General features: G+C 36.3%; 1 protein-coding gene across 4 annotated transcripts in view; it reads left to right on the forward strand.

The window, feature by feature from the left end:
• Positions 1–6340: 6340 nt before the first annotated feature.
• TASOR (transcription activation suppressor) overlaps positions 6341–27552 on the forward strand; it is a 48408-nt gene continuing 27196 nt past the window's right edge. For all 4 annotated transcript variants that reach the window (XM_043887027.1, XM_043887025.1, XM_043887028.1 and 1 more), the window contains exons 1-11: positions 6341–6926; positions 14491–14636; positions 16686–16778; positions 17568–17640; positions 18152–18243; positions 18708–18869; positions 20224–20348; positions 21344–21375; positions 22098–22203; positions 23084–23187; positions 23266–23369. In XM_043887027.1, the coding sequence (XP_043742962.1) occupies positions 6599–6926; positions 14491–14636; positions 16686–16778; positions 17568–17640; positions 18152–18243; positions 18708–18869; positions 20224–20348; positions 21344–21375; positions 22098–22203; positions 23084–23187; positions 23266–23369 (1365 nt within the window). In that variant the 5' untranslated portion in view covers positions 6341–6598. The remainder of the gene's footprint in view (positions 6927–14490; positions 14637–16685; positions 16779–17567; positions 17641–18151; positions 18244–18707; positions 18870–20223; positions 20349–21343; positions 21376–22097; positions 22204–23083; positions 23188–23265; positions 23370–27552) is intronic.

Raw genomic sequence — 27552 nt, forward strand, 5'->3', positions numbered from 1 at the left:
GTATAGTCTGGGAAGCACCAGACTATAAACCCAGGTTCGGGATGCATCTGTTTATTTTCAGCTGTATCCCCAGAAGCCCAGCCTAGGGCCTGGTAGCAGATAGGGTCCCAAGAAATATTTGTTGAGAGAAAGAATGGTAAAATATCTGTATTATCATTCATTTTCCTCAAGCTTCAGTTCAGTCAGTTCAGTTACTCAGTTGTGTCCAACTCTTTGCGACCCCATGAATCGCAGCATGCCAGGCCTCCCTGTCCATCACCAACTCCCAGAGTTTACTCAAACCCGTGTCCATCGAGTCGGTGATGCCATCCAGCCGTCTCATCCTCTGTCGTCCCCTTCTCCTCCTGCCCCCAATCCCTCCCAGCATCAGGGTCTTTTCCAATGAGTCAACTCTTCACATGAGGTGGCCAAAGTATTGGAGTTTCAGCTTCAGCATCAGTCCTTCCAATGAACACCCAGGACTGATCTCCTTTAGGATGGACTGGTTGGATCTCCTTGCAGTCCAAGGGACTCTCAAGAGTCTTCTCCTCAAGCTTACAGCCTTCCAAATTGAGTAGTGAGATATGTTAAAACTTCTGAATTCCTACAACTTTCTTTTGCTCTCTTTTATTATAAAAACATAAAATCAAAAACACTTTGAATTTTTTTTCACACATTTCACCACTGTTGGCACTTTTGCAATATACCACTTGCTCTTGAGATTTTTTTTTTTTTTTTTGCTTTGTATAGCTCATGTCCTTGGCACCATCCTCTTCTTAGAAAACTTCACCAGCCACCATGTGAAGTTAGTGTAAACTTAAGTCTTTCTTCAGATGGAAACAGCAGTGGTGTAAACGATCTTATACCTGGAACTCTACTGGTCACCCAGCTGATAAAACAGGAGAATCACTCACAATTGTTAAATCCTTTTTATTTCAACAAATCTTGGATTTGGCAAATGATGTTCATCTGTCTTCTCAAATGCAGTAAAAGGCATTTTGAATTTGCAGAAGTCATTTCAAGGGCATTTGATGGACACACCCTAATTTATATTTTGGGACAGTCTACATTTGCATATAATGAAGTTTGCTTAAAGCAAGATATACCAGTAAACACTTAATGCAGTAAACCTAAATCAAGTTATGTGAAATAACGATATTCTTACCAGAAAAGATCAGATAGCCACTCTATCCTTGGCAGTCAAAACACATTTCATAAACACCTATTGTGTTCCAGGCACTGTTTTCTAGGCACTGCGCCAGGCTCATTATGGTAAGCAAACCCAGACATTGCTCCTTAGCCCATGGAGTGGAGCATACGTAGGTTCTAGCGGGAGAGAGAGAATTCCACAAATGAGGGAAATGGGAAGAGTAATAGTAACAAATGAGGGAAGGGAAAGGTAAATAGTCTGAAAACAACAAGGTTCACCACACAGGGGGAACCAACCTCGAATGGGCAGAGGGTGATCAGGGAATTTTACACAAGGAAGTGAAGCTGCAGCCAAAAGAAGCTCAGGAGGATGAGGGAGGAAGAGCACACCGAATTGGGGAAGCAGTGTGTACTGAGCCTGATCACGTGGCCAGGGGAGCCCAGCTGGGGGGCCAGGAGGAGGAAGCGCCCAGGAGGAGCTTAGGGAATACTAGTGGAGAGGAAAGTAGAAAAGGGTCAGGATTAGCAGGACTCTCTAAGCCCCATGAAGAATTCTTATCTTTGTCCCTTGAATAATGAGAACCTGCAGAAGCACTTCTGGTTTTTTTGTCGCTGTTGAACTGAAAAACAGCATCATACAGTAAAACACACAAGTTTCAAATGTAGAGTTCCATAAATATTTATATATATATATATATATATATATATATATATATGTACTGCCCTTCTAACTATCACCTAAATCAAGATATAGAATATTTTCATTGTTTCAAAAATTCTTTCACACCCCCTTTGACTCAGCACCTCCTTACACACCTCCCAGCTACAGACACATAAGGGAACCATTGTTTTGACTTTTATTATCATGGACTATTTTTGTCTTGCCCTTGTACTTCATGTGAATGGATTCATGCAGTATATACTCTTGTGTCTGACTTATTTTCACTTAATATCATGCCTGTGAGATTCATTCATGGTATTACATGTAACAAATCTTAGATGGGTTTGACTCAAATGACAAAAGTGGTGATCATTTTGTAATGTATAGAAATAGCAAATCACTATGTTGTACACCTGGAACTAACATAGTGTTGTAGGTCAACTGAAGTATAATCAATTAAAAAAAAAATCTTAGAAATGAAACCAAAACAAACCTTAGTAACAGCTCTTGACTCCTGGGTTTAGTTGAGATGTGTGGTTACCAGAGTCAGCTGTGTAACTGAAGGGCTACTCACATGCAAGTTCACCCCTAAGCTTATTCTTATTTCTGAGGATTCCTTTTGTGCCTTCTCTTCTTTGCATGGACGTCTTTCCTCCCAGACATTAACCATGATGAATTTTAACCCAGTTTGTTGCCAGGGTCTTATACTTCCTTGGGACACTCCCAATAAATATCTGCTCAGTGAGTAATGTTAAGTTCTTTGGGGGAAAGAAGATGATTCCATGGAAGATTATTTTTGTAGCTCAAGCATAAGGGAAAGAATGGCAATTTCATACGTTTTTAATGCATCTGAATAGGCAGTGGAGTTGTAGGCTTATAGCACTGACCTTATTCACAAAATGAACGAATTGAACTGATTTAATCTCCCTAAGGTTCTATGAGCTAGATTAGTGGTGGTTTTGTTGAATGGCCTTAATTTTTTTTCTTGTGGATTTAAAAAATTTTTATTTACTTTTTAGTGGAATAATTGCTTTATAGAATTGTGTTGGTTAACTGGCCTTTATTACCTTTCCCTGGGGCTGATCAATGGAAAGCTTTAAAAAAAAAAGGTCTCCTAGCTGTATCCTTGAAGCAGGTACTTGTGAGCATCAAATAACATCTTTTACCTGGAAAAAAAAATGACATTGTTTACAAATATTTAACGCTGTTATTAGAATCAAACCTTTTTAGTGGCTTTGTTCACTTCAAAGGTATTGTTATTAATGCTTTGTTTTTATGTGAGAATTCTGTAACTGTATACTTACCTAGTTGATTTGACCAGCATCAGGGAGTTTCTAATGCCTCTGTTCTGAAACATAGGGATCCTTCTAGAATCTCTGTGTTGGTTTTCTGGATGATTTTTAAGATACTGCTGTTGCACTCTTCGTTGAAAAATCGGGTAATAACAACAACAGCTTCCAGCATGATTTTCTACATATGTATTTTTAATGTTTTAATTAAAAATTTATATTGAAATGTTTTTGATTTGCATTGTTGTTAGTTTCAGGTGTATAGCAAAGTTATTCAGCTATATATGTGTGTGTGTGTATATATATATACATATATATGCATGTATGTACATACACATATGCTTTATTTTAGATTTCTTTTCCATGATAAATTATTATAAGATATTGAGTATAGTTCCCTGGCTATACAGTTGATCCTTGTTGGTTATCTGTTTTATATAGTGTAAATATTTTAATCCCAAACTCCTCATATATTTCTCCCCTTCTCCCTTCTTTTAAAAATGTTTTTTAGTTAAGTGGTGCATTTTTAAAGGCTGTTTATTTCTTTGGCTGCACTGGGCTGGGTCTTTGTTGTAACCTGAGGGATCTTTTAGTTACAGCGTTTGTTCATCTAATTCCCTGCTCAGGGATGGAACCGGGGCCCCTGCGTTAGCAGTGTGGAATCTTAAGACACTGGACCACCAGGGAAGTCCCTCCTATTTTTAAAATGAAGAGTTGAACTGGATTTTTTTTTTTTTTTTCTGTTTTCAATGTAAAATGGCAATTGTGGTCCCTGCATATTTACTTATATACTACCTCACTGTTCTCTAGTTTATCTCTGCGGTGGTGTTTTGTCTGTTACTGAGGGTAGGCGACTGGAGAAGGAAATGGCAACCCACTCCAGTGTTCTTGCCTGGAGAATCCCAGGGACGGGGGAGCCTGGTGGGCTTCTGTCTGTGGGGTCGCACAGAGTCGGACACGACTGAAGAGGCTTAGCAGCAGCAGCAGCAGCAGCAGAAGAGAGTAGGGGACAATGTAGATTTTATGTCTTTTAACCTTCGGTAGCTCTTGCTTCCGAACCTTATGTATTACTGGTATTACCCTTAACCCCCCAGCCCCATGGACATACTGGGTATCTACTGATACATGCATATGGCTTCCTGGTGGCTCAGATGGTAAAGAATCTGCGTGCAATGTGGGAGACCTGGGTTCGATCCCTGGGTTGGGAAGATCCCTTGGAGAAGGAAATGGCAACCCACTCCAGTACTGTTGCCTGGAAAATCCCGTGGACAGAGGAGCCTGGTGGGCTACAGTCCATGGGGTCACAAGGAGTCGGACATGACTGAACGACTTCACATTAATGAACCAACAACAAAATTATCTTTTAGAGACTGTAACACCTGAGTTTCTGATCTCCTGTAGCCTCTATTTTCAAGTAAAGCCTCTTCCTCCCAACTTCAAGGGTAACTTTTAACTTAAAATAACGTAGCATTTTTGTGTCAGCTTGGCCCTAGTATTTTTATCAATATTTTAAAATGTGTTTTTACATTAACTATTTACTAAGAGGAATAATTGTTTTATATTATATTCACTTTTCTATGATATACCTAGCTGATTCAAATAGGTTGGGCAAGTCATGAGCAGCTTTTCCTATAAGCTGTGAAACAGATATGATATTTATCACAGGACATTGGAATCCAATTTTACTATTGTCCTTAGGAATGCTCTTTAAGTAGCAGCCACGTGGCAAGCCCTAGGGTTTTATTATCACTATACATTTGGTCAACTCCTGGAGTTTGAGCATAGAGATATGGGTCCTAATCCTGATCCTACTGCTTGGAGATGGAGCAAAATATCAATCCTCATTTCTCCATATATAAAATGCATAAAGATACAGAGCTACTGTGAATATTAGATCTTAAGAGAAGCAGGCAGTGGGAGGGTTGTTCGAGAGGGTGGGGACATAAGTATACCTATGGCTGATTCATTTTTATGTATGGCAGAAACCAACAGAATATTGGAAAGTAATTATCCTCCAATTAAAAGCAAAAAAAAAAAGCAGGCAAGGGCTAGTACTCTATTTAAATAGACCTGGCTTCAGATTCTCATTTTATTAAAATTTTTTCTGTCTTGCAACATTTTATCTCTTATCTATAGTTGATTTACAACTATAGTAAATGAACTGTATGATTTACAGATTCTTCTCTGTAATAGGTTACAAGATATTGAATTCCATGTGCTATACAGTAAATCCTTATCTATTTGATATATATAGTAGTGTTTCTATTAATCCCATACTCCTAACTGCAGCACTTATTTTAAATTGTGCATAATAGCATCTCCCTAACATCTGTTGTTGTGAGGATTTAATGAACATAGTATATATAAATCGCCAGGTACAGTGCCTAGCATATAGAAAGAACGCAAGAAATTTCTGTATTCACCATTGCCCAAAGTTTCAACCTAACCAGCATAAGCTGTTTAAAAGGCCTCCTAACTTGTCTAGTTGTTTTAAGGTAAGACGATCGCTTGCTGTGTATCTTTTAACGTAGCTGCAAATGTTTATATTTTTCTTTAATATACACTAGCTATAGGAAAACTGAAGCAGCAATGGAAAATCTAAAAGCTAGCAGCCCTTCTCAAGCTCCCCAGAACCAAATCCTGTTAACATTAGGCTGTGAAGTCAAATCAAAGGACCAAGGAATTTACAGCTTGCTGGAGGCGTGCCACTGGTTCTAACCCTTCTAGATAAAAATAGGCGGGCGGGTGGGAGTAATCTATTGTAAAAATATAAGATCCAGTGGACTAACAGGTCACTGAAGCGGGCCCCCGTGGCTTTCAGGCTCTTATCGCTGCAGTCACTATCATATCACCACTTCAAGCCTTTATATATGCATGCAAATATTTAACAAAGCCGGAATCATCCCACAACCACTGCCTCTATCCGGTTCTGGCCGATGCAAGTCTTGCGGGGAGAAGCGAGGTAATCTTGCCCGGAAAGAGGCGACGCCTGCGTTCCCAGGACTTGGCGCCGCACGCCTCCCTCGCCCGGAGCACTGGCCGAACGCGGTCCGGGAACTCGCAGCTCGCCGGGAGACCCATCTAACCCGCAGCCGGGAGCGGCGTCGAGGTACTCGTCTGGTGTTGCGGTCGCCCCTTTTGGCGGGCTCGGGCGCTCCGAGACTCCGCCCCCTGGCGCCGTCTATCCGCACCCGCGGAGGCGGGCGCCGCGTCCTCATTGGCGGAACGCTCCGTGATGGCCCCGCCCCCTCCAGGCCCCGACGCCAGCACGTTGAGTGGCGGGGGCCGGCTGAAGAACTGCCCGAGCGAGGAGCGGCTCCCGGGGCCGGGCGGCACGGTTGGGGCGCCCGCTTTAGGGCTCCCGAGAGGCTGCTGGGCGGGGATAGCGGCCCGCGGCCACGGGGGGAAGGGGGTCGGTGGGCTGAGAGCAGCTTGGCGGCGAGGCCGGCCCGCCGCCCCTTCCCCCCACCCCCGTCGACCTTGTCGGCCGAAGCTTCCCGGAGCTCCTCACGCCGGCGCGATGGCGACTGCTGCGGAGGTGGAGGTCTCTCCGCCGACGGACGCGAACTGGGAAAGTGGCGGCGGCGGCGGAGACGACGAGATGAAGCAGACGCTTCCGGAGCTTGAGTCCTCCCCACAAAATGGCGGCGGCCTCAGCATCGCGGAGCCCGGCGGCGGCGCCGGGCCTGAGGAGACCGCAGCTTCCGAGGCCGCCCCGAGCCTCTGCCACGAGCAGCCTCAGGACTCCTCTGATGCGGGCGCGGCTGCACTGCCCAAAGGCCCTGAAGAGCCCGAAAGACCCATTAGGAGGAGTTTTCAGATCCCCAGGAAGAGCAGAGAAAAGAAAGGTGGTGCTTCCCCTCTTTCCCAACCCCTCTTTCTCTCTCCCCTCCATCTTTTCATTAGAACCTCTCTGTCTCCTTCCCACACCCATCCGAGACACGTAAACACGCATGCAGCGCCAGCCGCCTCTCCCCTCAGCCTCGGCCGCCCAGCTGCTGCGCTTGGTGCGAGAGGAAAGCGGTGGAATCACGCTCCCTGCTCCCTCTCTCCCCGTGGAAGTTGGAAGTAGCTCAGTTTTGAAGCTTGTCCGTAAGGCTGCAGCTCCCAGAGAGGAAAGATGGTGCTCGGCGCCCCTCCTTCCCAGCCCTTGAAGGCAGAGAAGCTGATGTGTCCTCCTGTAAAGATGCTTCTGAAGTCTCACTGTGGAAATAACCCCTGGCCATGGATTCTGGGGCTTTCTCCAAGGCCATTGCATTGCGAGGACCACAAGCGCTTCTCCCTGTGGAAATTCTTCAGCTCTATGTCTACTTGAAATTTGATCGATGTCAGCGTCTTCCCTTGTTTAGAAATCTCCGTTAGATGTGATTCATGCACACTGCTGTTTTCCATCACACTTCATTTCCATGTAGTTTTTTTTCCCCCGCCCTGTTTTTGAAGCGCTAGATAGGGCTCTCTTTAAATCCAAGCCTTAGTTTGTTTTTCGTTGTATTCGAAAAGATGGGGAAGGTAGGTTCTTGGTGCAGTAATTTCCCTATGAAAAAAATGGAGGGGAGCTTTTGCCCAAGAGTCACTGACTTGATTTTGCAAATGAGAGAACTTCAGGAAAATTTTTTTGAGAGATCCAGTCTGGTTCGTGGAACAAAAATGGGAACAGTTACATGGACAATGTAACGTTTCTAAAATTTTATGCCATATTGTGACACCTGTCTCATGGAGGAAATTACCGTTTTCTGTTTTTAGAATACAATTTTTGACCATCCAGTGATTTGGGGTGCTCTGCCTGAATTTAGTCAATTTAAAGCGGGTTTTTTTTTTTTCCCCTCCTGTTTTAGTGCGTGGTTCCGTTTTTCAGATTTACTTTGGAAAGTAATAGGAATTTTCTTTGTAGGAAACGTTTTTTGTTTGTAGCGTGAGTCTTGGTAAGGAGAATCTTGAATGAAGCATGTGCTTCCTCTCTGCACGTGCACAACCGCTACATTTGCACAACTGAAATTGATAGCCTTTTGTCAGTAAGATACTGACAAAAAAGTCAAGTTGTTAATTTCTGTTTGGATGAGAAAGCCAAGGGAATTCTTGGTGTGAGAAACCAGGCTGAGAAGGATGAAGTTACCTCCGCTAGCAGGAGGACTGTTTCTAGAAATATCTTTTGAGTTAATGTAATAGATTTCAGGGTTCAAGAGGATTCTTTAAGGGTCAGGATCATCAATTGTTTGGGTTTATTTAGTTAAGATGTATAGTCAATAAGAGGAAAATTAGATTTCAGCCTCAATTATAAATTGGTAGAGAATAGGTTAAGAGTAGATTTGGATGGACTCTTGATTGTAAGGTTGAAATAGTAGCTTGAACTTTTTCCTGTTTTAATTTTTTTTTTTAGCTTGATAGAGTTTTGCAGTCCGTTTTCTAAAAAGTTTTAACCAAATCATAACGCACGATGTACCTCATTTTAACTTCTCATAGGACCAGAAAATTGGCCTAAAACTCCTGATCTGTTTGGAATGTGGGATGGCACTAGGAACTGTTGGCTAGTGTGTGTGGTTTTTTTTTTTAATATGTTCAGAGGCTGCTCTAAAATAGACTTCATTTGAACACACTAAAAGATATAATTGAGGAATTAAGAAGTATAAAACCTCATTTTCTCCCCAGAGTCTCATGCTCCCTTGGGGAAAATTTATATTTTCCATTTTCACTTAGAGGCAGAGGCTGTTACCTTTCTCCTCTCTCTCAGAAAGGTTTTGGTAAGGAAAATATAACACGTAAACTTTTTTCATGTTTAATGAAAATGAATAATTTTTAACTTGTGTAAATATTTCTGCACCAAGCAGCAGCTGTTCAAATAGTGCAGTAGCAGTTTAAATAGAGCTTTTAAAACTTAAGTAAGCAGCTTTTTACCATCGTGGACTTCATCCTGCCCAACGTGAAGGAAGTTAATACTTGGTGATGGAATTTCATAGAAAAATCCAACTTTTCATAAAAAAAAAAACAGCTTTATCAAAAACAGGGTAGTAGGTTCTGCTAGTTTCACACTTGATCCCCAAATAATACCCTCTTGGAAGACTTGAAAGGTAACACTTATGTATAGAATTTGGCTAGGTATTCATGCTGGTCATCTGAGTCTTTTATCATGAATATTAGATACCTCTTCTTGAATTTTTCTGTATCAAAGATTCTGTTGCATTTGTATTTTAATATGGCAAGCCTTTGCTTGTGACTGCTTTTCCAGTAAAAATAAAGATTAGGACTTGTATTCTTGGTAGCTTAAAGATAAACTTTTGTAAGTAGAACTTGCCTATCTTTGTCTTCACAGTAGCAGAACATCCAAAATACTGCCATTCTAATTAAGTGATAATATTGCAAACACTTCATAGTGCTTAGTAAGTTGTAGGTGCTGTTCCAAACAGTTTATATGTGTTAATTAAATCTAAGTAATCCTGTGTGGTAGGTGCTATTCCCATTTTACAGATAAGGAAAGTGAACTACTGAGGTAAATAACTCGCCCAAGGTCACACAGCTAGTAAAAGGTGGAGTTGGAATTTGAACCTAGGCATAAAATACTTATTTCTTTTTCATTATAGAAAAGTTAGGTTTTTTTTTTTTTTTTTTTTAATTAACAACTATTAAATTTAGTGATGTTTAGTATGTCTTCATCCTGGGGAATTTTCAGATTGACAAATTATGTTCATTATAAAATTAACACATGTAAACAGTACTGACAGATTAAGTGATATGTTGACTAGAGTAAAATTTTACTCTTTATGATTGTTGATTCTTTTTACTTACTGGACAGGCTACTCTCTGCACTGTAAGGAGGCACTGTTGCATTTTACCAAATTGTGGAATTGCATTTCCTCAGTGGGTGTTTCACTTGCCTTCTTTTACTCTAGAATCTAGTAGTGTAAGTCCTCAAAATCAGTAACTGTATTTGACACAATTTTTCTCTTCAAAATTCTTAGGAAGTGATGTAGTGATGATTGACTTTCTGGAAAATGTTTGTTGGTTAGTGCTTTATGTAGGGAACAAGATTAACTGCTCTCCTGCACCTGCAAGAGATGCATCACAAACTAAATGATCTCATGCATTTGTGTCCATACTGGTCTAGTTTAGGAGAATTAATGACCAATTCTCCTCCCATGTCCCCATCTTTTCCCACAAAGTTTGGAGTTATCTTTTTGAAGACTTTGGATTAAGTGTCTTAAGGAAATTTGCATGATGTTTTAAAGTTTTATATGAATGACTTGTTTCCAAGTACCACAGGTTTCCATTGGTAGAAGTCTTCCAAGCAGTAAAGTATAGGCAGAATTCAGTCATTCACATAAAACATTTGATAGGATCATACAAATTGTAAGTAATGGAGGTAAAAACTCTTTGACATATTCCCCAGTCCAAAAAGGTTAAGTTTCATGTTTGTTATCTCTAGATTTCTGCTAGAATGTTCATTCTTAATTTTACACTTAATGTTTCAGTTGTGATTTAGAGATGAATCATCCATTCCTACAGTATTATGTCTAGTAATTTTATTAGACTGGAGAAAAGTGATTTTTAAAATAAACTGTTGTGAGGAACAAATGGATATTCATTGTATTTTAGTCGTTAGTAGACATCAGAGATAGATTCAGAGAGAATTGCAGACCAATGTGATTGCCAGCCTACTCATATTACCTTTTCTTCCATGAATTACTGTAAGTTGAAATACATATTTTATATTTTCCATTGGTATATTTTTATAATATTGGTCCATCTTATTTTAAAAGTTTAGCTTGTTTTTACACTTAGGTATATATATATATATTTTTTTTACATTCACATAATCTTAATACAAACACAAAGATTGGCATTGATACTAAATAAGTTAATGAAAGTAGTCGAAAAATGTTTCTTTGGCTGAGGAACAAAGCTATTTTATGATCTTAGTTTTATGTCTGTTCCAGTTCCTTAAATTTAACATTGAATTCTTAGTATGTTTACTATGTTTTGTATGCTGCAAATAATATAAAATATTCTAGTTCTGATTTGATGGTATAATCAGTTTCCTTAGTTGAATTATATATCTCCAAGTACCTTTCTCTTTCCCTGAATCCCATAAAAACACATCTATAAAAGGGACTTCCCTGGTGATTCAGTGCTTAAGACACTGCATCCCCTGCAGGGGCACAGGTTCAATTCCTGGTTGGGGAATTAAGATCCTGCATGCCACGTGGTGTGGCCAGAAAGGAGGGGAAAAGAAATGATGAAACGCATTCATAATCCGTTTTGTCAGTAGAGAAACCTTGTTAATATCAGAAGTAAACTCAGTAACTTATCTTTCTGATAACAGATTTGTTGGAAAGCCTGTACATGAGCAAAATTATGTATTCCTTAATGTCTGGAAGAATTATGACTGCTGTTAGTTAACCTTTATAAACCAAAAAAGGTTGTTATGGCTTTTGATCCTGTTAAATGCATTAAATGAGACAAATATTAAGAAATGAGATTTTTTAAAAAAAAAGATTTAAAAGTAGACAAAAGAGGTTAGAAAGAACATGCTAGACATCAAATTCTTTTTTTCTTATAGCTAGTATCCATATAGCTAATACAATTTCTTGATCTAAAATAAGGAAATAATTCTGTTTTTCCAGCTCTTGGAATGATTGGTTTCAGCTCTTACATGCCCATTTACATCTTTTATTTACCGTTCAGGATGTAGGATTTGCAGCTAGGAAGCCTACTTTGAATTCCGCCTGCCCTATTCATACATTAACCTTGGGCCCAGTTAAGTGTTAGCTCAGTTTCATTTGTGAAGTAGCCATAATGAACTTCCTTGGGTGGTTTTGGTGATTAAATGAGATAATGTGTATAAAGCTATTAGTACATACCTGAAAAGGAATAATGAGCCATTAATGGTTAGACTCAAAAATTGTCAGAATCTGGAGAATGTTTTATTGGATACTGACTTCCTTATGTGAAATGGGTGATTAATATATAAAATGTTCCGTTCCCCATTTGGGTAGTCTTAGATTTATTATTGCCTCAGATGATGATACTGTGACATCTGTATGTTTTCTTTAAAAGAAGTGACAGGATGTGTTGATCACATACATGCTTCAGTGGTTCTTAAGGACAAATAGACCACCAGGGAATGTACTTTCAGAACATTTTATATTTCTAAACTACCATTACTAGCACATTGACTTGAAACCTTTAAAAATAGTTATAGCAAAATTTTATTCTTCTAGAAAGTGATAACTGGGAATAAAAAATAGAAATTATAACTCTAGCCTAACTGCTAAAGCCAATTGAGACATTTGAAATACTTAGGATACAAGTATTTCTTGTTAGACCTAAAATCTTGCACCTTTTTCTGGAAAAAAAAAAACAAAACCTCACAAGTGTTTTCACGTTGGCAGACTACTTAAGTACATTTGAGGTGACTCTCGGACATTGCTTTGGAATGAAACAAATGTTAAGTACTTTTTAGAGAGTGATTTGAGAGTTAATTTCTATATACATTTTTATGATTTAACTGATATCTTTCACTTTTGGTTAGATTGATGGTGGAAATAGTGTTGTAATATCTTTAAATATTTTCTTTTATGTAGATTAGTAAAATATAGAAATTTAAAGCCACTTGATACTTTTTTGTCACATTTTTAGATACCTGAAGGCACTTGTTAGTTTAGAAACATAATCATGTATAAAATCCAACTTTAAAAATCACGCTTGCTTATTTTGTATGTGAAAGCCTACAAAAACTACTCCACATGCTGTTTTCCCTCACAAGTTTTTCCAGTTTAGTTGGGGATAGACACAAAGATAAAACATTTTCTCCTACAACATTCTGTAAAACAGATTTGAATTGAGAGAATGGATTTTTTGCTGTTTCTCAGCTTCACTGAGTTGTTGAATTTGTGAGACCTAATTTACAATGACAACAATCATATTTTGGTAGTTTAGAACATATTTGTATTTAGTGTAAAAAAAAATCTTGACGAATTTTATTATCTTTTTTTGTTTTTATTGGCGTCCTCATTCATTCACCTTGGGGCCAGCACCCCGAGTAAAGGGAAGGAAGAAGGCGTTACAGCTCCTCTCCTGGAGCTTGTGATGAATAGATTATTGCGTGTATCCATCTGCTGAAAAGTTGATTATAGGATACTTTGTTGCATGTAATAGTTCTTTTTGAGTGTTTTTCCCCCCTGTTTACTCCTGTTGTCTTTGTTGTATTATTATAAGTAATGTTGATTTTATATCCACCCCTCGCTTTTTTAGTGTGTAATTCTGAAGTAGTGGGAATCATTTGTTCTGCAGACATTCTCTCATTAAAAGCTACTGCTTTTACAGAAACTTTTGTAATATATACATTGGTAAATGAATGGATATATCCTTTGACAGTATGTTCTTTAAAGCTTAATAACTGAATAGAGAATACAGTAGAAACTGCTACTCTTTAATACAAGTGGAACACTTGTTTCCAGTAGTGGCCTAAAGGTATTTTGATTGACATTTATTGGTTCTTTATAAATAGTATCTTGAAAGAAATTAAGGTAATAGCATATAACATCTGTTCTGTGAATAACAGTGAAAGTGGTTATTTTTGGTTTGGGGAAAATATATACATATATGTAGACTTGATGTTTGAAGTTTATAAGTCAAATTATTTCATCCACAAAGTGGAAATTTGAGGTTATTAGCCTCCTGATTGAAGAGCAGATTGACTATTTAAGTATTTTTTTTTAAATAAAGGGAGTGTGTAGTCGTTGGTCAAGTGCCAGTAAATACTGGAGCTGATATTTGTGTCCAGGTTTGACTCCAAGGTCCCACATCTTTCCATTTCAACAAGTTTTCGTAGTAAATACCCTCCTACTTTATGTTGGTAATGCAAGAAGGTAATGGATGCAGCATGTTATTCTAACTTTAGTTTTAAAAACCAAATAGAATAATTTTATTCTATAGACACCTAAATGTCTTAAGTGTTTTTATGCTTCTACTTATGGCGTAAGCATTTAATTTGCTAAAATAAATGGTCCTAGACATACTACTTATGTGTAACATAAAATAAGAGTTGAGGTAATTTGAGTTTATGCAGTTTCTTTTGAGTAATATACACAGACATCTTTAAGTAGTTTAGGTTGCCTAGTGTAGTGTCTGCTAAGTTTTGCCAAATTGTAGCTTCCTTTTCTGCATGTGTAATGCCAGATGCTCATTCCTATAGTTTTTTCTTCAATGAATTAATCAGTATTTCTTTTACATGTCACAAAACACCCAAGTAATAGGCAGCTAGACTTTTTCTTCAGTTAACTGTCTTTTGCACTTCACAAAATAAGATAGCCTTGATCATTTTTTTCACTCTATTTATAAAGTTATATTAAAGCCACAAAAATATAAGAAACTACTTTTAAGATGGAATTTTAAGATTAATACTGTTTTTCATTTTAGCACTTTTTCAGCCATTAACTCCAGGCTCTCGGGAATTTGAAGATGTTTTAAATATTCTCCACTCATCTTACCTTGAACCAACTTCAGTAGCAAATTTTAACTACAGGCGTGCTTGCTTGATACATAACGAGCTTTTGGAAAAGGAGGTATGTTTTAGATTGTGCCTTTTGTAAGATTCTTCAGAACCAGTTAATAGCTGGTATTTGTTTTACTTTTTTAAAAAAATGCTGAAGTTCTTTGGAAAGCCAAATTATGAAAGGGAAAAACAAGTTTTAAATGACATGTTTTTCCCCTAAACACTATTGATATTGCACTGTGTTTATCTGTGTGTTACTGTGTGATTGTATAAAATAACTTCTTTTATTAAAAATGAATTTTAAGCATAGTGATAACTTATTGTTTAGTGGCATCATTGTAAATTCATCAGAAGGCTTTTGATCTTTCAAGCACATGTTAGTTAAGTGGAATCTCTAAGAGTGTGTTGTGTCTTAGGTTCCAAGGTTAATGAAATAAGATGTGCATTTATTTTTAGGATATGTTTAATTTTTCCCTTAATTATTGCCAGGTAATTGAATTGAATTTAATATCATTAGTAGAAATTCTTAGTGAGAACAAAGGGGAGTATTTGAGACTTTTAGGTAGTGAATTAAAGTTTCATGTACAAATTAGAATACTGTTTTGGTTTAGGAAAAGCCATAATAGTCTTGGAGTTAATACAGATGACATGTTTGGAAATATTTGATGTGTATACTGCTTTCTAATGCACATGAAATGCTATTAATTTTGTACTTTTAAAGTTGGTTAATCCAGTGCTGTCAGTATTTAACTTTGAAAAGATCCCTAAAGTAACTAAATGTTACTGGCTCCCAGAGAAAATTAAAACCTTGGTAGTTTGATGTGGTTTCATGGTATGATAGGGATTATTTGTTAATTCATATAAAAATTTAGTCTAAAACTTCATTATATTATTGAAGATCAGTAATAGCCTGAATATTGCATGTAAATCTGTTAGATACAGGCTCCATATCTGTATGTGTCTAAAAGTGAACGCTAGCAGTTTAGGGTGACTTACAGTTCAGATGTACTTAGATCAAGTCACTCTTATGGGTATGGAGCATGGCTTATGTACTTGGCACTGAGAATACAGTTGCAAAGAAATGAAACATTTTTCCTTGTTGTAATTGGGTTTATAGTCTAGAAGTTGGTCATTAAACAAAGATTTATTAAGCCACCTGCTATATGCAGTGGGTCATCCCTGGTGGCTCAGTGTTAAATAATCTGCATGTTAATGCAGGAGACGTCTGTTCGATCCCTGGGTCGAGAAGATCCCCTGGAGAAGGAAATGGCAGCCCTCTCCAGTATTTTTGCCTGGGAAATCCCATGGACAGAGAAGCCTGGCGGACTACAGTCCATGTAGTCACAAAGAATCAGACACCACTCAGCAATGAAAACAACTATATGCTATGCACCATGTCAGATAAAACGAGAAATCCAAAGATAATCAAAATATGAACTTAAAAATCGATGGGAGGGACTTCCCGGTGGTCCAGTGGTTAAGAATCAGCCTGCCAGTGCAGAGGGACACAAGTTCGATCCCTTGTATGGAAAGATCATACATGCCATGAGGCAGCTAAACCCATGTGCCACAACTATTGAGCTGCTCTAGAGCTGGAGAGCCACAGCTCCGAAGCCTGAGTGCCCTAGAGCCTGTGCTCTGCAACAAGAGAAGCCACTGCAGTGAGAAGATCCTCTAGAAGAGTAGCCCCTACTTGCCACAACTAGAAAAAGCCCGTGGCAGCATTGAAGACCCATTGCAGCTTTTAAAAAAAAAGTGTGGTAAGATTTTAATAGAATTTTAGTTAAAATTGTTTAGCACTAGAGGCTTATTTGACTATATTTTAAGACTAAAGAGCTAATTATAATGAGGAAAAAATGAAGTGCATAAATTTCAAGGAGAGAAAAGATAATTTCCATTTTGGTAGGTTTGGAATTTTTTTGCTGTGCCTCACAGCTTGTGGGATCTTAGTTCCCGGACCAGGGATCATAATTGGGTGCCTAGCAGTGGGAGTGCAGAGTCCTAATGACTGGACCACCAAAGAAGTACTGATCTGGAATTTCTGAGAAATTCCTGAAACTCTTTACTTGAAAAACATAGACACGTGCTAAGGCATTGTTACAGATTTAATTTCATTTAGTTTACAGAAAAGCGAAGAGAACTGAAGTTTGATGGTCGTTTAGATAAAGAGCTTTCAGAATCCTATGCATTTCTGATGGTTGATCGGTATAAGGTAAGTGAACTCATTTTATAAAAAATAATTTGAAAATGTTTGCATTGTAGGTTACTAAATTTGCAGTTATTCAGTACACTTGATTTTTATAAACTAACAATTTGTTGATGTATAAATGGAAAAGTGATTTAGTAGCGCAGAGTATTTCATTGTTTTGTGATTTGTTTTTCAGATATGTTCATTTTTTTCTTTGATCAGAGCTATTTCCCACCCCCCCAAATGTAATAGATGATAAATACTTTTCCTTTTATTAAAGTAGATTATCAGGTGGGAGGTGGGAGGGAGATTTGAGAGGAAGGGGACATACGTATACCTGTGGTTTTTTCATCTTGTTATATGGCAGAAACTAACATTCTATTGTAAAGCAATTATCTTCTTACTAAAAATAAAGATCAAAAAAAGTAGATTATGTTCTCTATTGCAGATTATATGTGCTGAGAACTATTTTTTCTCCTTTGATGTTTAGATGGATTACTATCTCTCAAATATTTTGCCAATTCTAATTCTCCCTAAAAGGGAATGCTTATATATACGAATGTCGTGAATTCTGAGTATCTGTCCGACTTGGCATAAACAAAAAATAGATTTCAACTATGGTTACATTGGAAATTTAAACCAGTTTTACACTGATATTTAGTTGTTATAAGTAAACTAGCATGTATATTTATAATTTCTATAATGTAAAAATATAGTTTAGAGGCTTGGATTTTACTTAAAACGAGTTTATTGAGTATCTTTTCACATTTTTAATGTAATGTGACTGCAAGATGGCATGTTTTGTTTATTTAGGTTCAGAGCATATGTGAAAAAGGACTACAGGTGGGCCAGTCCAAAATAACAATTCTTGGCAATCCTTCCATGGGTAATCTTTTTTTCTTTTTCCATATACCTACTCCTAAATTGCCCTTTAAAATATATTACCTAGTTTTGCTGCAAATCCTGAAAATTCAATTCATGCATGCTTGTCATGTTCCCAGAAAGAGAGACTAGTTTCAGGTTCTGCAGTGTAAAACCAGTTTTATTCTTTGTTTCTGATTTTGCATACTTGGAATTGAACAAGGGTTATCTTTTTTTTCTTTTAATGTCTTAGTCTAGTCCTAGTGATACTGAGAAACTTGATTAGTTTCATGTTATTTTTCTGGTTTTATTTTTGCTTTGGTTCAATATCATCTATCTTTACCGTCATTACATTTTTTTTTAAAAGTGTGATACCTTTTATCTCTTGTAACTATCTCTTTATCTCTTATTATAATCTTATAATATCTCTTATAATTTTATCTCAGAATATTATATAATTATAATACTTAGGTTTAGATTTGGACTTTTTATATTTGTGTCTTTATTAATAATTCTTTCATTTGTCTCTTTACTAGGTGTCTATCTTTCTAGGTATGCTGATTTACTACAAGCTAATCCTTTGGAAGCTGGGGCAGTGGGTGATGTGGTTATTTTTAAAATAATGAAGGTAATTTTGACTTTAATAATTAATATATCAAAGATAACATTTGATTTGTATTAGGAGTTTGATTAAAAGCCAGTAGTTGCTTGTGTTTGGTATATAAGATACTTTTTTAGAGAGATTTGCCATCTTTAATCTGAATTTACTGAACCTTAAAGTTAGCTTTCCTTTCCAACGAAAAGAATGAAAGAGGGAAATATGTTGATAATGTCACTTAAGCAAGTGAAGAGTGTTGTGAAGAAAGTTTTTATTTCCTTGTATTAAACAAATTCAAAACTTTTTTTCTAGGGCAGGGTAACTTTTTCTTACTGCTTCAATATTGTTAAAATGTTTTGGCTATTACTTTATTACCAAGTATTAAAGAAAAAAAACTGTTATAAATGATCTGTATTCAGAGGTATACTATCATATTAATGTCATACAGTCAATAATAAGGTTTTGATGGACGTGAAAGGTTTTCTCTGTTTTAGGGTAAAATAAAGAGTGTGTATGACCCCATGGGTGTAAAAAGTTCAGAATCTGTATTAAGTAAAAGTGCTTCGGACCCAACACCAAAGCATGAATGTCATGTGTCGAAGAATGTTAATAGAATTACATCACTTCTGGCTTATAGAGCCTATGAGCTTACTCAGGTAGGTGCCTGGATCCACTTTAGTGTTATGACCTCATATCAGTTTGTCACTAAATACTTTAAAATATCTCCCTTTCAGTTCCCTCTGCCACCACACTAGTGTAGACTTAGCACTGCCATCGTCCAGTGATTCGCCCTGCTGTTTGTTCAGTGTTTGCCAGACAGCTCAGAAACATACAGTGGTCCTCCTCAGGGTGATATTCAGATTCCTTAGCCTTACTAGTTCTCCCTGCTTGTAGATTGACCTCCAGCCTGTTTTTTTGTATGATTCCTGCCCTCTGTGATCTCATTTCATCTTAAAGCCTTGGTTTCTCATGGCCTGAAAATTCCTGTCTGATAAAATATTACTCAACCTTCAAGGCAAAGTTAAAGCCCCCTGAATTACCTTAATTCTTATACTTTGTGTTACTGATTTGATAGATTCTATTTTTATTAGTATTTTTCTAAAATTAAAGCAGTTCATTTTTTAGCTTTATTCAGGTATAATTGATTTATAGTAAACTACACATACCTAAAAAGTATAATATTTGATATCAGTCATGGTTTTATATGGTGTTTGACTATAAAGGAATGTTACTATTTTTTTTAATGTGTATATCTAAAGGGATTGTGTATAGAAATGGTGGTGCTCACCTCCTGGAAATGTTCTCTTTTTTTTTTTCTCCCTTTCTTTGATGTTTTACTTTATTTACATTAAAAAAAAATTTATACTTTCTCCTTTGTTTTTGAAGAATCTCTGTGGGTAAGACCTTTTAGCAAAAATTATATTCACCAAAATCATCTGGACTAACTCATTTCATTGCCTTCTGGCAGTAGTAGTATTGTCACCGATGTTTGTAATCTCTGCCACCTTCCCTATATTGCCTAGTCTGCAGTTGGAGTCAAGAATTTGTTTTTCCTTTCAAATAATGAGCATAGTAGTAGTTTGCTTGAGATTGTGTTTTTACTATTTTATTTCCACATCAGTGGCTTTTGTGAGCTGACATGGAAGTTAGGCTCCATTTGTTAACTTTTTTTGAGGGGATTTGTTGCACATTCCCAGTGGTCAGCTCTTCAGAAGCTGAGGAGCTGAAGCAGCTCTTCAGAAGAACTTTTTTAGTATCCTGTCATTTGAGATACATATATACATACAATGCGTGTGTGTGTGTATATAAGCACAATATTTTTATATTATGAAATTAATATAAAGTACAAATTATTTTAAATAAATTGACAGGCAGTGCTTAAAGATAACTTTTCATTAGAGGTACTTCAATTATATTGTGTTTCTCAGGTATCAGGCAGATAAATATAACATTCCACTCTGTAATTCTTGCCTTCTTAAGAGAGGTAACTTTGCGTTTTCTTATTTTTAGTATTATTTTTATGAGTATGTCTTTGATGAGCCAAGGCGAAGACCAAGACACGTGTGTCCATACGCAGTTGTGTCTTTTGCTTATAAAGACGATATACAAACTCAGAAGTTCATACCTTCATCAAGGTAAGACTTGTGAATCTTACATGTCATTTAGAATCTGTTGTCACGTATCCTGCACTGCTGAGTTAGGAGGAGCACTTTACATTTTTTTGTTTTTGCTTCTCTTGAAATTCATTAAATACAGGATTGTTCATGATGACTTTTAAGAATTAAATTAGAAAGACAGATGTCTGGAAATAAAAACTAAAATTTCCTAAAACCTCATTGATTAACCTTTTTTCCTGATACTGAAAATTTGTGTAGTTGGTATCAATGCTGTTTTTTGTTTTGTTTTTGGCTGCCACACGGCATGAGGGATCTTAGTTCCCCGACTAGGGATCAAACCCTGGCCCTTGGCAGTGAAAGTTCAGAGTCCTAACCACTGGACTGCCAGGAATTCCCTCAGATGCATTTTTTTTTTTTTTGGCTGCTCTGGGTCTTGTTGCTATACAATAGTTGCTGCAAGCAGCTCTTTAGTTGAGGTACATGGGCTTGTTGTAGTGGCTTTTTTTGTTGCAGAGCACAAAATGATCATCCTCTGGCAAACTGTACATTTACTTTTTGACTGTTTTCTGTCTTCCTTATGAGATTGTAAGCTCTGTGAAGGCAAGGGTTTTGTCCTCCCTATAATTCTGTTATCCAGAACTATGCCTAATAAATAATAGAAGCTTAGTAAATATTTATTGAACAATGAACATGTTTAAATATGATTGAGGCTATTTCTTCAAATCTCATCACCATAATCAAGTAATTGACAGAGACTTTAAAGGACTAGATTCTCTCCTGATGGGTATTTTTGGGGAAATTTTTGAGGCAAGTAAGTAATTCTGATTTTTCCACGTAGACTTGGGTTTATTAAATGTTATAATAAGTAATTTGTTCTTCATGCTTGGAAGGATTTAATTTTTTTGTACAGTATGCCATTGAAAATAGCACTTCTATCAAGGTCCTGAATGTTAACTTTAATGTTGTTAGCAATCAGTAATATTTCTCTTTTTTTTTAAAAAATTTATTTGTAGATCTAACAGCTTTAATGCAGATAGAAACACAGGTAAGATTCTTGTATTTCTTTCCTTTAGTTTTATAAATCAGAAGAATTATGTTGAGTAAAGAAATAAGTGCTTTCTTTATTTTTATAATGAATGAGACTCTGCAAAGTATGAAAAAACTGGAGGCCGTGTTATGATGTAGCATTGACGCTTGGTTATCCAAACATAAGGTCTCCTTTGAGAATCTGCTGGTACTGTGAATAGTCCAAAGAATTGTAGCACTTTGATTGATAAAGGTAAAAAAAATAAAACAAGCTTCACAACTCAGACAAGTATTAATTTCATCAGAGATTTAGAGTTAAAGAGAGAAGATTAAAAGCAATATTGACATTTTCTATCTGCAAGTTTCTCCACAATGAAAAGAAGGCAAGTGAAACCTATGTAACATTGTGTGGAGTTCCTGTAGTTGACTGGATTTCTCCTTTGGGGGGAAGTGGAGGGCAGTACTGTATTGTCTTTGCTCCTCAGCATTCTGATAGGAGGATATGTAGGCAAATAAATTTGTTATCTCTTTCATCTGGAATAATTTTGTACGAGAAGAGATACCCAAAACAAAAATCTGATTATTTGAATTCTCTGTAAATAGAAATGTCAAGACTTTTTTTTTTTTGGTAATTGTTCTACTAAAACTGTTTCTGGATATTTTTCCCCTTTTATCTAGTAAACATGTATTTGCTTCTGGGCTGCTGAGAGTCTGAGTTGTGTCATTTTTCTTTTTATTTAGATAAATTTAACTACACGTTGTGGAAAGGACAGCTTTTAAATAAAGGAAAGCTTTTGTGTTATATTTCTCTGAGGTCAGCCACTCGTGCTTTTTTGCCTATCAAGCTGTAAGTATGTTGTATTGTAAGAAAGTAGCAATTAGTTGCTAATTATTCAGTTCTTATGTTTAAATTTTGTTTCTGTTTTTCTTACATTTAACTTTTACTTTGATCCATAAGAACTTAAATGTTAATACTGATTTGTTTTTTAAAAAAGGATTGATTTGATAACCTGGAAACTTGGGTTAAAAAAAGCTCTCTGCTTTTCTGTCTTGATTTGCAGATAGGCTAAATAGTTATATTTACATTTAAATGTACATTTAAATTTAAATGTAAATTATTTATATTTACAGTTATATTTACATAGTTACATTCATGGCATGAAACTTTTTCTTAGTGATTTAAATATTAAAAGTGATTTTTCGAAGTTTTGTCATATGTAGATACATTTTTTATTTAGCAATTTGAACATGATAGACTTAAAAGTTAACACTTCTTTGTTGAAAACATTTTGATGTGGTCAGTTTAGTTAAAATTTATAGGCTGTTTTCAGTCCTTTGCAACATAAGTCGGAATAGAAAGATTTAAAATGATCTTTTGCTACACCACAGTAAATGTTATGGGCCCTCATAAATGGTAGAAGAGCAATTTAACTGTTCATACATGAATTGCCTTTAATAAAATGACAACTTTTTATCCTTTGTGGCTGGCAAAATTGGTGTTAGCTTCTGGCTTAAAGAAAGAAGGTTGGTAATATTGCTGGGCTATTTAGCTACCCGTATATACATGTGAACTTCACATATCAAATATCAAGTATGATATTAATAAATACGCTCATCTGTATTCCATCCAGATACATGTGTCTGAGAGAGAGAGAGTGATTGAGAGAGAACATTACTAGAGTTAAAAATACAGATAAGGCAAATAAGCCTTTTCAATTTTCTTTCAGTCCTGAGAAGTTAGATGTTGAAACAGTTATGAGTATGGATCAACTGAAACAGAAAATCCCTCCAGCGCTATTTTATAAGGAAACTTACTTTGGTCCAAATGAAGGTAGAGCAATTTAATTTTATTACAATATGTAAGAAGCAGACTTGATTTGAATACTAACTGTATTTTTTCTTATGTCAGTTTTGAAGAATGGAATGTATTGCAGCCTTTATGAAGTTGTAGAAAAGACAAGGATTGGAAGTAACATGGAGAGTTTGCTGCAGAAACTAGAGAAGGAGAAACTTGTGAGTTAAAGGTTTCCAGATGTTCCTTCTTCTTCCTAAGAAACGTGCATATTAATAAGTGATTATGGTAACATTTCAGTTTATTTCATTTTTGCTTCTGAAAATACCACGAAGTCTCTGTTGTTGCCATTTGGTTAAAAGTGTTATGGTCTTTTGGTGCTTTTCTATTTTAGCCATGACACTAGATCCTCTATAGACTAGTCTTTTCCATGAAGTATCTTGATTGTGTTTTGTGACTGTGATATTCAGCAAGTACTTATTATCCCATTTTTATGCAGGGTATATAGTTTGGTAAAGAATGAGACAGGAGACTGTTTTCCTGGATTATGTGGTGAATGGAGTTACTCGTTTGTTCCAGTAGAGACTGTGCCATGTTTGAAGATTCAGAAAGAACAAGGCCCTTGATGAGGTTGAAAGTATAAAAATAGTAGAGGGTAAAGTGGTAGAAAATAGGGCTAGAAAAGTGTGTAGGGGGCTGTGTTGTGCTCAAATGTTTGTACGTTTGGACTTGATAGAAATAGATTTTAAAGAATGGGATGAGGTTTTGATTATGTGTGTAATGTGATTAGAGCTGTGTTTTGAAATTTTACTTTGGTTTCTCTGTAGAGAATGAATTGAGAGGGGAGATGAGGTAGGAAACTACCATTTAGAGTAATGGTAGGTGTGATGAAAAAGGATAATGAAGAGATCGATTTAAGGGATATTTACTAGGTAGTATCTAATTTAGTGCATATTGAGTATATTGAGTTTCGGTGAAGGGATTACTAGTTCAGGCATCAGACTGTGATGGATTCAGGAATGAATCGAAAATGGTTATGTGATGCTATTATGTATAGGTTAGTTGAAGGCGAGGAGATGATTGCAGGAAAGAGTGGCTATTCCATGATTTCTGTTAACATGAGGTAGGTGAGCTTGTGTTCAAATGTTTAAGGGACATTCCAATAGCGAGGAATAGAGTTTTTTTTGCACAAGTATGCTGTTTAATACAAAGTTTTCAGCAGTTGTCTTTTTACTCCTCATTTTTTGAGCCTCACTTTCCCAGTAGTCAAATGGAGAGTTGTAGCAGTGATTTTTTTTTTTTTTTAGAACTTGTGACTTGATAGATGACTACATAGAATTTCATTGTATGGTTATACATTTGCTTAATCAATCCATCGTTTATAGGTGGGAGAGTCAAATTATATACAGAATTTATAGGCAGAGTTTGTACACTTATTAGCAATAACTTTGAGATCAGCTATAAAGCTGTAGGTTAGGCATCTTTGAACACACGCATATGCACGTTTACATATATGTGGACATCCATTTACATTTATCTTTGTGTTTCTTACCCCCTCCCCCACCTCCCCCAACCCCGCCAAGCTCATCTGTGATACAAGTATTCCTCATGATCAAAATCTATTCAGTTCCTGAGTTGATTAAGTGAAAGTTTAGGTTGTAGGTTTGGATATAATGGAATATTGAGTTATCCAAATCTGTTCAGTTCTTAAATTTCATAGAATGCATATTGTGAATCTGGACAGTGAGGAGTTTATCACAAAAATACAATGTCTGTTTAGTGCCTAATAGTGAAAATCAGGATAGGAAGGATACTAGCATTTTGTTCTTCACCTGAGCAAGTATAAAGTTAGGTTTTTGGAGGACTGGGTCAGAATCAAGAAGTAAAGTAAGATCCTGTGTCTTAGAGGGCACAGGTATTCCATAAGGATACACCACGTGAATCTAATGAACTGACATTTTGTATAGCTCCCCCCTTTCCTGCAAGCCCCATTGGGAATTATTCTATTTATAGCTACGTCCTTCATAGTTGTCGTAATAATGGGAGGTACACTGGGGACTCTTGGATTCTAAATAATTTTATCCTGAATACATACAGGAGATATTCTGGATCAGAGAATTACCTTCTCACAGTAGGTAATACATGTGTTGGCTCTCCTTTGCTCTATTTTGTACCCTTAGGGTAGTGTATCCAGACTCAGGTCGGTTAGTCTATGCAAGTAGTTGGACAGTCCATAGGCAACGGGTGAGATGATTTTTCCTACATAAAGGGAAGGAGGCAACCATTTCCCTTCTCTCCTGAAAAGATATCCTTGAAAATGTAATCAATGTTAACTCCAACCTTTGGTGAATAGTCTTTTCTGGAGCCAGTTAGCCCTCTTGGACCTAAATACCTAGGGAGATAACTCTTCAGTCTTCCAGGCACCGTGGAACTTAACCTAGGAACCTAATCTGTACTGTAAACTTTTGTGTGCTCACTTAGCACTTTTAGGGGAGATAGGAGAAATGTATCCTTTTGGATCAGAGCAGTAAACTAGGAAATTGTCTATAGATGTAATTCTTAAAATGTGTGAAGAGTGTAATATTTCTGGGGGAAATGAAAACAAACACTATATACATTTCTGCATGTCAGAAGGCTAGGGCTTTTTGCAGGGACACAGAATTCAGGAAAGTTGTATTTTCCCACAGGGATATTTATAAGATAAGTAAAATACTAGACTCTCAGTTGATGGTCAGTGAAATTAACTCTTTATTCATTTATTTTTTGACTCTTTTTTTTTTTTTAATGTTATTGGAGTATACTTGATTTATAATGTGTTAGTTTCAGGTGTACAACACAGTGAAGTCAAATTCTTAAAGTTGACTTTAGTACAAGAAAAAATATGATAGAAATGTTCCTAAATTTGAATATTGTCTCTGATATGAATTTTTGAGTCTCTTGGTGTACATATTCAGGGTAATTTTTTCTCAGGTATACATTTAGTATATTAGATTTATTATTTAGAAGTAGAATTACTGAATCATAACATATGACTGGCTTTACAAAATCATTTTAAGTGGTTGTACCAGTTTATACCCTCAGTACCAAGTTCCCGTTAACTCACATCATCATAATTACTTGATATAGTCAGACTTTAAATGTCTTTTAATGTTCTGTTGCCAATTTTTCCTTTTCAATGTCTTGTGGTTTTTAGTATGGTTTATTTACAGTATTGTGCTAGTTTCAGTTATATAGCATAGTGATTCAGTACTTTTGCAGATGATATTCCAACACAGAGTGGCTTGTGTCTTCGTATTAGTTTGAGGAGCTGCATGTTTATTCTGGGAACTGATGCTCGGCTGTGTGCTGTGATCTGTTTCATGGTTTACACTTGCCTTTCCGCTTTATTCACAGTGTTTTTCGGAGATTCATAACTGTGATGTAATTGAATTTGTCTGTCTAAATGTTAAGTACTGTTAGTGACTTGTTTAAGAAATCTTCCCTTGCTTCTAGATCTTATAGATAGTATCCTATATTTTTTTGAATGTGTTATGATTTTTTCTTTTGGCACTTAGCTTTTTTCCTTAATATATATGTATTTTATTGAAGTATAGTTGACTTACGGTGTTCCAGGAGCACAGCAAGGTGATTCAGTTATACATATACACATATATTATTTTTGAAATTATTTTCCATTATAGGTTTTTATAAGATACTGACTATTGTTCCCTGTGCTATACATTAAACCTTTGTTGCTTGTTGCATATCTGTTTTTTTGTTAGAAATCTAGCATTCTATTCATACTAAGTCAAACAAGTAGAATCAAAATGTCATAAATTTTTTGTTAGGCAAAAATTCTTAAATTTTCTTGAATATTTTATAAACTTGTATACAGAAGTTTTTCTACTACACTTGATAAAGGCTTGAGAAAGAACATCAAGAAAAGAGGGGGGAATTGGAAAACATAAACTAAATGAAATGGGAACACTGAATATGAAATAGAAAAAGTGAAACTAGGTAAAAAGTAAAAGATAATCATATAGTCCAGGTGTTTTTAAACATAACTGCTCATTAGAAACATCTGGAGGAAAAAAAGCAATACCTGGGCATCTGTGTTTTTCAAAGAATTCCAAGATAATTCTGATATGCATCTGACACATAACTTTAAAAAAAATCTATGCATATGTATTTTTTTTTAACTTTTGTGTGATACAACACACAAAAGGATTCCAGTCTCATTTTTTCCCCCAATATGAATCTAACAAGTTGTTCCTGAACCATTTACTAAATAGTCCATTCTCTCTCCACTAAGAAGTCTTCATTATCAGGTAGGGCAAATTGCCCACTTTTTTCATTGCTTTCGGAGTGTTTTGCTATTTGAGATTGAGCTTTTTTTTTTCTTGCCCCCAAAATTTAAAAATCAGT

The sequence above is a fragment of the Cervus elaphus genome, chromosome 24 (assembly GCF_910594005.1).
Source record: "Cervus elaphus chromosome 24, mCerEla1.1, whole genome shotgun sequence".
Classification (NCBI taxonomy): domain Eukaryota; kingdom Metazoa; phylum Chordata; class Mammalia; order Artiodactyla; family Cervidae; genus Cervus; species Cervus elaphus.